The 13,256-nt window shown below is 47.4% G+C and overlaps 1 protein-coding gene across 1 annotated transcript in view; it reads left to right on the forward strand.

Annotated features, from left to right (window-relative positions):
- The first annotated feature begins 3,478 nt into the window (after positions 1–3,478).
- The window catches only part of CACNG2 (calcium voltage-gated channel auxiliary subunit gamma 2), a 117,373-nt gene continuing 107,595 nt past the window's right edge, over positions 3,479–13,256 (forward strand). Inside the window, exon 1 of the mRNA XM_061205450.1 lies at positions 3,479–3,689. Within this exon, the coding sequence (XP_061061433.1) occupies positions 3,479–3,689 (211 nt within the window). The remainder of the gene's footprint in view (positions 3,690–13,256) is intronic.

Consider the following 13,256-nt stretch of genomic DNA (forward strand, 5'->3'; position numbering starts at 1 on the left):
ACTGAGTGCCTACTATGTGCCAGGTACACCATTTAAAACTCACTAGAATCACTCAGCCTTTATTTATCAAGTATCTATTATGTATCAAGCCCTGCACTAGGTCCCAAAGATACAATGGTGAACAAGACACAGCTATTGACCTCAAAGGGCTCACAGGTCAGTGAGAGAGCTGACACAGGCACAAAATAAAGTGCTACAAATGGGATGGTAGAATCTGAGCAGGGTGGCAGCTGTGAAAAGCAGGGAGTAACTGGGAACAACTTCAGAAAGGGGGAGGCAGTACTATGTGCTCATTTTACATGTGGTGAAACTGAGGCTCTAGGAAGCCGACTTGTTTGAATCCTGCAGTTACCAAGTAGCACAGAGGCAAGCTGTGCCCCCAGGCCTGTTCTGTCTCCAGAAGTGTCTGTTCTCTCCACACCATCAACCTAAAGCTGTTACGTGTCCCCTAACCCACTTTCCTTTACTCAATGATTACCTGGCTAGAAGATTAATCAAATGCTGCTAAAGCTGCAGCCACTGTCAGTGGCTAAGATGTTAGCTGCTTCTGCAGTCAAACAGAAGCTTTTGAGCCTCTGTTACTGATTCTGTTAGAGCAAAAGATTCGGGGGTTGGTCTGAAAGGGATGGGGGAATAAGGAGGGTTCTATCTCCAGTCTGAAGGGACTTCTTGGACAGGTCGAAGGCAACCAAGGTGACAGGAGTAAGTGAGAGCAAGCTTCTCAGGCTCATGTGACTGCGCCCAAACTTCTCTCCACTCCCCCCAAAAGGCCCGTTTAAGAAGGCTTCCTGCTTGCCCCTCACTTTTTTCTCAAGGAAGGGAGCCAAGAAAATCACTCATCTGAACCCCTGGCTGAACTTGCTAGGCTCCCTGCTGAGTGAGATCAGCATATCAGTGCCTCTCCATCCCAATTCCCATCCCCATCCTCAAAGGACAAGAAACCAAACAGGAGAAATCCTCAGTCCGCAAAAGTAGCTCTTGCTATATATACCCTAAAGGTACCTTAGCAGAAGTTGCTATAATCTTGGTCGTGTTCTCCGGACACCAAGACCCTCTCCAAGGTGCCAGGAGCACAGCGATTACGCCTCACAGGAGTCATTCCTTTCTGAGCAGGGAAAAGAGAGCGAGAGAAGGAAGTTTCGTGGAGGATGGAGAAACAGGTAGTTTTTCTACGCCAAAAAAAAAAAAAAAAAGTATTGGCCATACCTTCAGACCAACTCTGAGCTAAGGGAAAGACGTTAGGCAATACCAAAGAAAGTCTGTTTTGAATTCAGTCATCTTTTATATACTCTTCGATAATCACCAGATCACTAAGAAATTGTCAAGCAAATTATCTCCAGACAAAAATGGAAGAAGAAAGAAGAAAGTATAGAATAGTTGAGCTATGAAATTGAAACATCTCTAACCCCCAACTGACCCATCAGACTTACACCTCTCTCTAGGCTCCTCCCCCCACCCAAAATTAAAAACAGTGCACCTACATCATGTCGCATGTGCTCTCCCTCACCTAACTAGGAAACTGATCAGAGAGAAATATAATCAGTAGCAGCAGGAATCTGATGGGATTCTTTTTCCAGGGGTCACATTAAGGAAAAGTTGCACGTATAGAAACAAGAGGTGACGCTGTAATTAACACAAGATAACCATTCTGCTGAGGAAAAGGGGAGAGTTATGATGTGTTTCCTTATTCACAGCAGGGAGATTTTTATCTCTTCCCATCCAGTTTACAAATGACATGGGAAACTTAGAAGGACTCACATTTCACCCACTTCCCCTGCAAACATGTTTATCCTTGAGATGAAAATCATCGCCCAAACCCCAGCCTCCAGTCACCCTTTTGCACCTTTTTCCATGAATAATCTTTCCAAAATGTCTGCTTGTAGGAGCAAGATTTAGGATTTCACGGAAAACTACAGAGACACACATACACACCCTGTTAGCTAGAAAGAGACAGAGACAGAGAGAAACTACCAAAAGGAGAACAGCTAACGTGCCAACCAAATAAAACAGATCCCCCAAACAGCAAAGTGCAAAAGATGATTTAAAAAACACATAGAGACCGTGTTTGTAATTACCCGTCCAGGTTATATTTTCAGGGCTTCCAGGCAAAGAAACGGCTGGTTGAAGTTTTGTGCCCGTCTGATTGTGATGGGAGGGTTGTATTTGAAGCTCTGGGCACGTAGAGATGGAATGAGAAGGAGGCTGAGCTGGAAGAAACACCGAGGGGGAAGGGAAGGGGAGAGAGTGTGAGAGAGAGAGAGAGAGAGGGAGGGAGAGAGAAAGGGAGAGGGAGCGGAGCTATCTCTAGCTACGCCTTCCTCTAAGCTCCGGGAGCACAGGAGAGCGCTCATTTCAGGATCTGGGAGAGGGGTAAAAAGAGGAAAGGCAGCCCCCGCTCTGCCCCGGCCTTGCTGCCCGCGAGGGAAGGGAGGACTCTGGCCCGCGCCCCCGTCCTGGCGGGCCGCCGGGGGAGCCGGGGAGCGCGCGAAGCGGGCGGCGCAGGGAGCTGTCCAGTTCAGCACCACCCGGTAATGCAGTAGGTGGGAGCGCCTCGGCCGGGGGCCGAGCCGGCAGGGAGTGGGGTGGGAGGGGGCAGGCGGGCGGCCCATCCTGCAGCAAGACGCCGGCTCCCTTGTTTCCAGGAGCTTTGCAGATAGGGGGAGGGAAACCCGCCTCGATTCTCTGGGAGAAACCCCCTCCCTCCCCCACTTCGCCAACACTACCACCGCCACCAACAACAATAACCGCCGCCGCTGCTCGTCCTGCCGCCGCCGCCGCCGCCGCGCCTGCCCGCCCTGCTGCTGCAGCTGCCGCTGCCGGGGCACAACCATGGAAGGCGAGACCCCCGCACCTGTTCAGCTGAAATCAAGGGCTTACAGAATACTGGGAAGTCTGGTCTGAAACGAAAACGCCCGAGACCCCCCCCCCCCCCAAGGAAGAGAACTGGCGAAGCAAAGGATTTTCATGGCGCAGGCCGCAGAGCCGAGAGCGAAGACGGAAGGTTGCATCTCGGCTTTTACAGTCTCTAACTGTCTAGGTCCCGACCATGAGAGATTGTGTTGAGAATGCGGCTGATCCCTGGTTCACTGTGGAAGCCCTCTCCAAATTAGCTATCACATATGGAAACTGGAGACCAGAATTTTAGGAAAAGAGATTAAGGCATCTCACTTTGGGGGGGTGGGGGGTGTCTTTTTATTTTTTCCTTTTTTTTTTTTTTTTTTTTTTTAATCACTGCAACTGGAACAGTTTCTGATCTCAAAAGGCAAGCCTCTCTTCCCGTGTGATCTTTATAATTTACACTCTTTTCCGTGAGCTTTCTTACCTCCCTTTTTTTATATCTCTCCATATCCTCTATTAACACATGTATCCATTATATTAGTAGTGGAATTATTTTTATTTTTTTGCTTTAGTACTCGCACCCTCACACACACTCTCCCGAGAACCAGAAGTCGGTTGGGTGTTTATATAATGAAGAATTATGGGGCTGTTTGATCGAGGTGTTCAAATGCTTTTAACCACCGTTGGTGCTTTCGCTGCCTTCAGTCTGATGACCATAGCTGTGGGAACCGACTATTGGCTCTACTCCAGAGGGGTTTGCAAGACCAAAAGTGTCAGTGAGAATGAAACCAGCAAAAAGAACGAGGAAGTTATGACCCATTCTGGATTATGGAGAACCTGCTGCCTGGAAGGTATTTGATTTCCCATCTCCTCCCCCTCTCCACCCCCCCTCCTCTTCTCACTCCCCCTCCCCACCCGCCTCCAAGTAAGTTCCCTTTACATTCCACCATTTTCTTACTTCACTCCTTCCACCACAGATCAAGGTTGGTTGGGTTAGTTTCAGAGGAAAGAAAATCAATAAGCAAAAACCATACTCAACTCTCAAGCCTCCACCACCCCCCTTCCTTCAAACCTCTTCATTGAAATAATCTATGATATGATGAAAGCAACAAGAGATTGTCTTTAAAAGTCAAATGTGCTCCACCTGCTTTGGAATCATTAGGATTTGCCTTTGGATGTAGTATGGCCATCTATGAGGGGGTAAAAAATAACTGCTCCTCTTTTCGTAATGAAGAATTCCAAAATGCTCTTCCTTTCCCCTCCTCCTCCCCTTACTCCCCAAAAGTTCCAGACACCTCATCATCTGCAAATCTCCTTTTTTTAAAAAAATCTGTTTTTTCTAAGAACCCTTATTTGGTAAATCCTAATTATTCCAAGATCGCAAGCTGAGTTCAAGAGCATTTCGTAATGTCTATGAGCCACACATATTGTTCGAGGCGACTGGCTGTGTGTGTATGTGTGTTTTAACGTTTACAAAGTCTAAAAACACGTACGTCTCTCACAGGAAACAGACCCAAGTTCTAATAAACAGCAATTCACTTGCAGGTCAGGCTGAGAACCAATTCACTTCCACTCAGAGTGACATGTCTATTATCCAGAAGCATGTAGAATCAGCATTGCAGCCAGCTTGGGAATCAGACATTGTGCAGGGAGGCTGGGAGGGAGACGAGGGCATGGGGAGGTTGAAGGGGTACAGGAGAGCAGTGGGTCAGGGGTGTCAGCGGTTTGCCTTGATCTTGCAGGATCATTGGGACACGTGTGCCTGTGCATGTGCTGTGGGCAAAGTGGTCCCCACGGTGGAAAGGCTGGAAGATCAGGGTACGGATGAAAGCATGTGCTTTGAGACACATTAATAAACACAGAGGGGAAAAACTCCTGCAGGTCATACAGCCTGCATTTAGCAACAGACTTTAATAGGAGGGGCTGCATTTGAGCAGCTACCTATGTCTGTGTGTACAAGCTACAGCCACCCATAGGAAGACATGCACAGAGAGATACATGTTTCTGGGTGGAAAGAAAAGCTTATGTGCTTTGCTTCTGATATGAACCAATACGGAGGCCGTTTGAGGCAGCGTCGGGAAGCGGGGACTGCAGGATTGTTTGTTAAGCTCAACATGGGATGGTGAGGCAGGGAGTTGAAGCCAGGAGATGGGGGAGAAGAGAAGGAAACAGAAAGGGAGAGGGAGAACTGATGCGGCCCCAGAGTCTAACCCAAACTGAGCAAAAGCTGCTCTTTGGGAAATGTTTATGTCTGGGAAAGAGCACCAATTCCATGCCCACCCCCTGCAACAATCTTGGTGCGAGTGGTTGAGTGATGGCTGAACATGTTTTGAATAACTGAGTGACTTCGTTGAGCGATGGTCTATTTGACGCATACTGCATTTGGTGCCCTTTCTCAATCCAAACCGCTGCCTTGAACATAGTCTGCAGCGGAGCTCTATGATGAATACTATATGCTCTTCCCCAGCCGGAGAATCAATATCGGGAAATTAATAGGCACGGTTTTAAACACACCCCTGCTTTAAAAAAATGAAAAGGCTTTCCTGCAGCTACTCACTAACAGTGGAAAGACTTCCATTTAATTAAACATTTATGGCACGCTTTTATTCCAAAAGAGAAGGAAAGCAAAGTGAATGAGGGTTGCTTTAGAGAAATGACCATAGTAGCAATTTGCCTTCCTTGGATTTTAGTTGGATGGATGAAGATATGCAGCCAAGAGATTAGACGAAAGACAGGACATGATTTTAGGAGAAATATTCCCAGAAATTGGTGAGGTGGTATAAATATACTTTATCAGGGTTTTATGTGCAAATTCTTAATACCATGATCTTTTAAACATTTTCTAATTCCCTGAAGGGAAGAGGACTAGACAGTGGCTTTGGATCACTTATGCATTAAAAGGCTTAAGTATTTTCATTAAAATTCCATCTGTTTGGTGTCCACATCCCCAAATGTGCTGCCCGCCCCCTTCAGCTTTCTCTCCAAGCCGTACCCACACCTCGCTCCCTGAATCATCCCTAAAAGGGTTAGTATTGCAACACTTCCCAAGGATTGTGTGATTCGTACAGGAGCCGTGGGTTTGGCTCTTCTCCCCAGGACTGGGGCCTCCTGGCAGTCGAGGGGGGGTGGGGATGGTGGGGAAGGCTGGGCCAGGCTGCTCTAGGATTGCTGTGCCTTTTCCACTTGTAGCCAAGGCCCAGGCAGGAAGGGTGGGTACTCAGGGCTCCAGTTCAACCTGGCCTTTAATTTCCAAAGCCTCTGTCCATATGGAGTTTTGAAGGCCTCAGACTCCCCCTTAGGAAGTTGGGCCTTGGCCACTTAGGAAGTGGTTTGAAGGTTTTAAAGCCACATACTTTCAAAGACTGCACTGATTTCCAAAGATTATAAACGCACTTATTTCTGCAGGTTGATGCAGATGGTTCTTGTGGGGCGTTCGTGTGCTTGCTTTATTGAGCATTCAAAATAGGGTTGGCCTTTATGGAAATCAAGTTGCCAGGTTCCCCCAACCTGTGTTTTTTGTGAGAAACTGGACTTTCAGAAAAGATTTCCCATCACCCCTTTATTGTGTTTCCTGCCCGTATCCAAAAAGTTGTGAACAGATTTCCAATCTTCTCCCCAAGATGCTGCTAATGACTCCATATGAAAAACAACCATGTCTTCTTCTGATCTCTTTGGCTCTCCGGTTTGCATTAGGGCTTTTTATCTCCTGAGATGATTTTCTTGTTGTTGTTCACTTCTTGATGAAAATAAGAATCAGAAAACATTTCTTTGCCTCTATGGCTGTTTTTGAAATGAATTCCTCTGTTGAGGAATGAGAAGAGAACAGGACCACTTGTTAGGGGTAGACACAGTGGGAAGGCGAGAGGAATCAAGAAGAAACCACAGCCTTTATTTTCTCCCTCTGCAGAGTAAAGAGTAGTAGTGCCTCTGTGTGTGAACTTGAAACCCCTAGCAGACTAGTGTCCTTAGTGGGATTTGAGGGCATGGGGGATGGTCTGCACATGGATCCATGTAGATGGAAAGTGATAGGAAAAGTTCTTGAACTTTTCCGGAAAGCTGCTTTAAGAGCCTCCGAATGGAGAGATGAATTGGCCCTTTCAGAGAAGGATTCAATAAAATCTACAACAGGACATTAAAACAGCTTGTTCCAAGCGTGCTGTCTCTGGGCCACACGGTGACTTGCTGTTCAGTATATTAACCTCTGTTGTCACCAAAAGGAATCACCGTCTCCAGGGGCAGCAAGAAATTCACTCTTTGTATTTATTCTCTCCTGCACCTTCCTCCCCTCTGTCTGGGCTCCATGTCTCCCCCAGAGGATTCCCAGCCCTGCAGAGGAGGAGCCAGCGGCAGTACAACGTGGTCCATAGCAGAAATGCACCCTCCCTTCTCTCTCCCTCTCTTGCCCTTTTCCTTGCTGTGAGGCAGAGCAAAAATCTTTCTCTCTGTCCAGACTGTTCAAATCCCTCTGCTGAATTTCTGAGCTCCTCTTCTTCTTGGCTTTTCCTCTCTTCTCCTCCACAACTTGCTTACTCACAGGGGCTCTGCCATCCATTCTCCATCCCTGTTCTCTTTGAGTAAGAGGTGTCTGGGTTTTCCTGAACTATCTTTTCCAAGTTCATAATTGCATAGCTTTTGCTTGGCCTGCAAGGTGCCCAGTGCCCCACGCTGGGTTCAGCCATGGCTCTCTTGTTCTGCAGAAGGAAAGTATATATCTTTTATTTTAGAAATGCCAACTGCCTTTCCCGGACACTCTTGCCTTTATGTGTGGAAGAGCTGAGTTTAGAAGTTACTAATGGGCCTTCATACTGTGTACCTATCGCTCCATAATTCCCAAGATATTTGATTCTCTTTAGGTCCTTTGCACACAGTAGGTACAGAAAAAAATATCTATCAATGGATTGATTCAGAAATTCTTAAATTATTGAAATTAATTCAAAGATCATAAGGACATGCAGCAAGCAAGTAATTGAGAGAGAGAGAGAGAGAGAGAGGGAAGGGGGTGAGGAAATCAGGATCATTTGTTTGTTCTTCCCAGAATTTCTTTTCTATTTTTTTAATTTAATTTTTTATTTTATATTGGAGTATAGTTGATTTACAATATTGTGTTAGTTTCAGGTGTACAGCAAATTGATTCAGTTATACATACACATATATCCATTTTTTTTCAGATTCTTTTCCCATATAGGTTATGGAATTTCTTTTTTAAAAGAATGAGTCATGACTCCATTGTTGTAAAATGAGAAAATTCAAAAGGAGTCAGTCATTGGGTTGCACAGGTCCTAATTAGCTAAAGAAAAATTATCAGTACACTCAGTCTCTACGGGGAAGAAAAAAATTAACCCATTGATTTTCTTCCCTCTTCAGCTTTTAAAGGATGCCAAAATCTAGTTTGATCCTAATACTCACCAGAACAGACACTTTGGGCAGAGAGCAGGCATCATGGACCATCCCTATGTAGCTTCCCCAAAACCTTCCCCAGAATTCTTTACCAAACTTCCCCCCCCCCCCCCCACTTCCCAGGACCTCGAGAACTTTGCCTCAGGTCTTAGGTTCTGATCAGCAGTTTTCCACGCAGCCAGGCCCCGCTTTCCTAGCCCTTCTCACCTTGTAAGACAAACCTGATTCCTTTATTGAGCAACCAGCCCTGCAAATCCCAGCCCATTCACATTGCCCTCCTGCCCCTCCCTTTACAGGTGCCAGGTGTGACACCTCACAGCAAGGCCACATGGGCAGAGGGTGGCAGAGGGAGAACTTGAATCCAGGCCTCTTGTTTCCACCCTGCAAACCTCCAGAGGGCTCTATGCATGAACCTTGGCCTTCTGCGGCCTTGTGTTCAGATTCACTGCCAGCACTGGATTCTATTCTGTCTGCATCCCGCTGAGTGTCCTCATTGAGCGCCCAACCCAAGCTTGTCAGGACACCTGAGTTCCGACCCACCTGACTCCCCTACATCCCACTCCCTCCAGCTGCCTGCACCTTGCTGGCTGACAACTCTGCCATAATCTTCTCACTCCCGCGAGCCCAAGGGAACAAATACTGAACTTCAGGCTGGACCCACCACATGCCTCTTCGTGTTTGCCCTTTCATTTTGGAAGTGTCCTCAATGTAAACTCTCCGTGAGTTTTATGTTGGCAAGCAGTTTTCAAAAAATAACAAATTTATGTCCCCTGAAGTCACGGAAGTTTTCAGATGCAGCTTTGTTGTATGTGGTGCAGTTGAAAGAATGTTGCAGCCACACAGACCTGGGTTCACTTCAAGCACTGCAGCCTTATGAGCTGTGCGATTTGGGGCAAGTCATTTAACCTCTCCAAGCCTCAGTTTCCCTTTCCACAAAAGGGAGGTCTAACAGCCTTCTCACAGGGTGATTGGTTGGGATTAAACCAATGAGTGCCACCTTCTTTCCTGATCACCTGGCTTGAAATTACAGTCAACAACCCCTACCCTGTACCCCTCATACATCCTCCTGGCTCTGTTTTATTTTTATTTTTTTTTACAGAGTACATCCCACCTTCTAGCACACTATGAAATGTACTCATGCCATTTGTTGTGTGTCTGCACCACTAGACTGTCAGCCCCAGGAGGGCACGGATCTTTGTTCTGCCCGTTGCTGTAGCTGCAGCAATTATAATGGTGCAAGAGTCAACCCACCTTTGTTGGCAAATGAACAAACCACCACTGCCCACTACAGGGTGGGCATTGAGAAATAATGTTCCCTTCATATCGTCAAAAGATTGTTCTTTAAATTACAAACCATGAGCAATGGTGGCAGAAGCATCTTTCTTTTTTTTTTTTTTTTTTGATATTCCAAAAAATAAATAATGGACTCAACACAGAGAGAAGAGAGAAGGGAAGGAGAGAGAGTGTTTCAACACACAAGGGACAATAACAAAGATAATAAGAAAGAAAGTGTTTGGAGAGAAAATAAATGCCTGAGAAGAAAGTGCTGGGGGGTGAACATCCTCTAAATAGATACTGGCCATGCTTTCCTCTCTCCACATCATCCAGAGCATCTGTCACAAAGATCCTCGGGGAGAGTTTCCCATGAGTGTTTGCTTTCAGGTCAGTGGGGGAGGAGGAGATATGTATCCAGACTGATAATGCAGGAGATTTTTAAGTGGTTCAAAAATGCAATGGTTCCTTTTAGCCTTGACTATAAGTATTTTAGCCAAAAAAACCATATTCAGATGAAATATGCATTTTAAGTTTCCAGGTTAGTTTACAGTCACAGATCAAGCAATTCCTTCACTCGCTTATTTTATTTGTTAAATCTTTGATGAGCGCCTGCAACGTGCCAGGTGCTGGGCCAAGTGTTGGGGTCATGGTGGGCAGCAACTCCCTTCAGGGTCACTGCTCTCAGAGCCTTCTGAAAGAGACAGACCTTACTTTAAAGACTCTCATTTAACATAGTTGTAAAGTAAGTTACAACTATGCTAAGCCCTCTCAAGGAGAGTCACACGAGACTGTGAGTTTATGATATTAAGATCGTTCTAATCAGAGAAGTCTCCCCTGAGGACGTGAGATGTGAATGGCTATCTGAAGGATGCATAGAAGTTAACTGGGTGAAGAAGAAACTTTCCAGGTTGGAGGGCAGCAAGTGCAAAGATCAGTGAGGAAGAGAAGGAGCAAGTCCTGGGAGGAGGCCAGGGTGGCTGGAGGACCCAGATGGAGGGGGGGATGGGGGAGGGGATGATGCTGGATGGTGTGGGGAGGGGGCTGCAGAAATAGTTAGCACCCAAGGGTGTGCGGCCTTGCTAGTCTTGTTAAAGAATTTTGCTCTTTGACTTCTGGCTTCTTGCTTATGAGCTGTGTGACCTTGAGCTAGTTAATTCTATCTCTGTGCCTCCTTCACACCATCTATCTAATGGAGCTGATGGTGCCTGCCCCTAAGGTTGTTGTGAGGGTTAGAGCACTATTCCCTTCTCTCTGTCATGCTCTTCCTGATTCCACCCACATCTGAGTGTGGTGGTCTCTTTGGCCTCAAAACTTATGACAGCACAGAGAAGGGAAGAAATAGATTGATTCAACTCCAATCAACAAAATTCAAACTATGCTTAGTGGAGGTGTTGATGGTAGGTGCCAATCCTGCAGTAGACACTGGGAGGCAGAAGTGAACAAGACCCACCCTCCCTCAGGACCCTCCAGGTGAGTCCAAGCAGGGAATCCCAAACAGGCATCTCACAAAATGACTCTGTTTCATGCAAGACATTTGACATAGCCTGCTGCCACCTCACCTTATCACCCTCCCCCAGACTCAGAGAGATTCCTGGCATCTCTCACGATCAGTTAGGATCTTTGAGGATTTGAGCTGGAATGGCAATGAGGCTCAGTTAAATCTGCCAGACTTTTTGAAAATAGGAATGAGAGTAGAGGGATGTGATCTGTGTTCCCCAATGCCAAGAAATGCCTGTCAGCCGTCGTGGGATCGTCGCTGAACTCTGTGGCCTCGCCGGCATCCCGGTCCTTTCTCCTGGGTATATAAAGGGCTCTAATCTCCCAGTTCCATCTTCCCTCCGTTCTGACGCCACTGATTATAAAAATGAACTATCTACTTAAACAGCTTTCGGGACAGGGGAAAACAAATTTCATGTACATATCAGTTGTAAAACATACTCTAATTTCAGAAACCTTAAAACTTAAAATTTGTGCCTTGGAATCAAAGGAAGATGGAAAACTATCTTGCTGGCAGAGAGAAATGCAGGCAGGGTGTTGAGAGAGCCCAAGGGATTTCTCCAGCTTGCCCTTAGTGCCTGTCCCGTGACTCAGGGAACAACATGGGGGAAGTGTGTGGTCTTACGAGAACCTTTCTTGACAAAGAAAAGGGTGATAGTTGATCTTTGTTCCCCAGCTTTCCGAGTCCTTGCCAGGTGCTGTGTGAGAGTCTAGGACAGAGGCAAAGGCTCCATCTGCCCTCAAGGAACTTCTAATCTAATAGAAGACAAACCAGTGAACAGACGATGCTGATGACACAGTGGGAAGCATAAGCCCAGGGAATTCTGGGAGCAGAGAGACTGGGGAGGAGGGGATGCCAGGCAAGACGGGGTTCTGAGGATGCGTAGGGGTGAGCAAGCTGGGGGGATGAAGCGCACTTCAGACAGAAGGAACGGCAGGTGCAGAAACACAGATGCCCAAGCAGCCATGCCGATGGTCCAGTGAGGCTGGAAGGTAGAAGGCAGGGAGGGGGAGTGTGGGAGGCAGTGGAGATGGGATCCCAAAGGGACAGAAATGGCTCTCACACAGCAGTTTGTGTTTCGGCATGGGAGAAAAGAGGGGTCCAGAGAGGTGGGAAGCAAGGGAGGGTCGCACCTGGCTTTGTCCATATTAGCGAGATCACTGGCTGTTCGGACCCTGCTGGATGGGAGCTGGGGTCGGCCGGAGCTGGTGTGATTTAACTGGGAAGAGGCGAGCACAGGAGGAGGCTGTGGCAGGGACCAGGTGACTCGCCCTAAGTTAGTTGTAGTGAACAGAGAGTAAGAGGGGGGAAGGAAGAAGACTGTAAGCGATATACAGGAGAGGTGCTTCAAGGCGCTCCCTTCCCAGCGGAACAAGCCTTTATTGGCCACACACAATGGGCTGGGCCCTGGGGTTACAAGGATGCAGACAAGTCTCTGCTCAATACCACCTTCCCGAGGAGCCTTCCTGACTGCCCCATCTAAAGTAGCTCCCTGTCCCGTCACTCGATTTTATTTCCTTCTTTAACGTCTTAACATTGACTTCTTCTCTTTTGAGCATTTGTTTGCTTATGGTCTGTGTCCCCCTAGAAGACTGTGAGCCATGTGAGGGCAGGGGCGTGTCGGCCTTGGCACAGAGAGAGTGCTTAGGAGCTAAATGTGGAGTGAGTGAGTAAGGTCACGGTGCCTGGCCTCAAGGAGCTCCCATCAGGGGAGGGAGGTGGGCTCTTAAAAACTCCTCTTGAGGGCTTCCCTGGTGGCGCAGTGGTTGAGAATCTGCCTGCCAATGCAGGGCACACGGGTTCGAGCCCTGGGCTGGGAGGATCCCACATGCCGCGGAGCAACTAGGCCCGTGAGCCACAACTACTGAGCCTGCGCGTCTGGAGCCTGTGCTCCGCAACAAGAGAGGCCGCGATAGTGAGAGGCCCGCGCACCGCGATGAAGAGTGGCCCCCGCTTGCCACAACTAGAGAAAGCCCTCGCACAGAAACGAAGACCCAACACAGCCAAAAATAAATATAAAAAAAATAAATTAAAAAAAAAAAAAAAAGTTCTAAAAAAAAAAAAAAAAAAAAACTCCTCTTGACCAGTCATCCCTCCAAGGTGTGGCTGGAACCGCATCTGAAAGATCCTTGAGAACAGGCAAGGGTTTCCCTTGCACCCCGCAACCTGGGATGCTCCTTGGGCGCCTCCTGGGCCACAGCTTTGCCACAAAGCTTCGGGAAGCTGATAAGACACTGCGAGCCTGTTC

Source organism: Eubalaena glacialis, chromosome 11, assembly GCF_028564815.1.
Source record: "Eubalaena glacialis isolate mEubGla1 chromosome 11, mEubGla1.1.hap2.+ XY, whole genome shotgun sequence".
NCBI classification, from domain to species: domain Eukaryota; kingdom Metazoa; phylum Chordata; class Mammalia; order Artiodactyla; family Balaenidae; genus Eubalaena; species Eubalaena glacialis.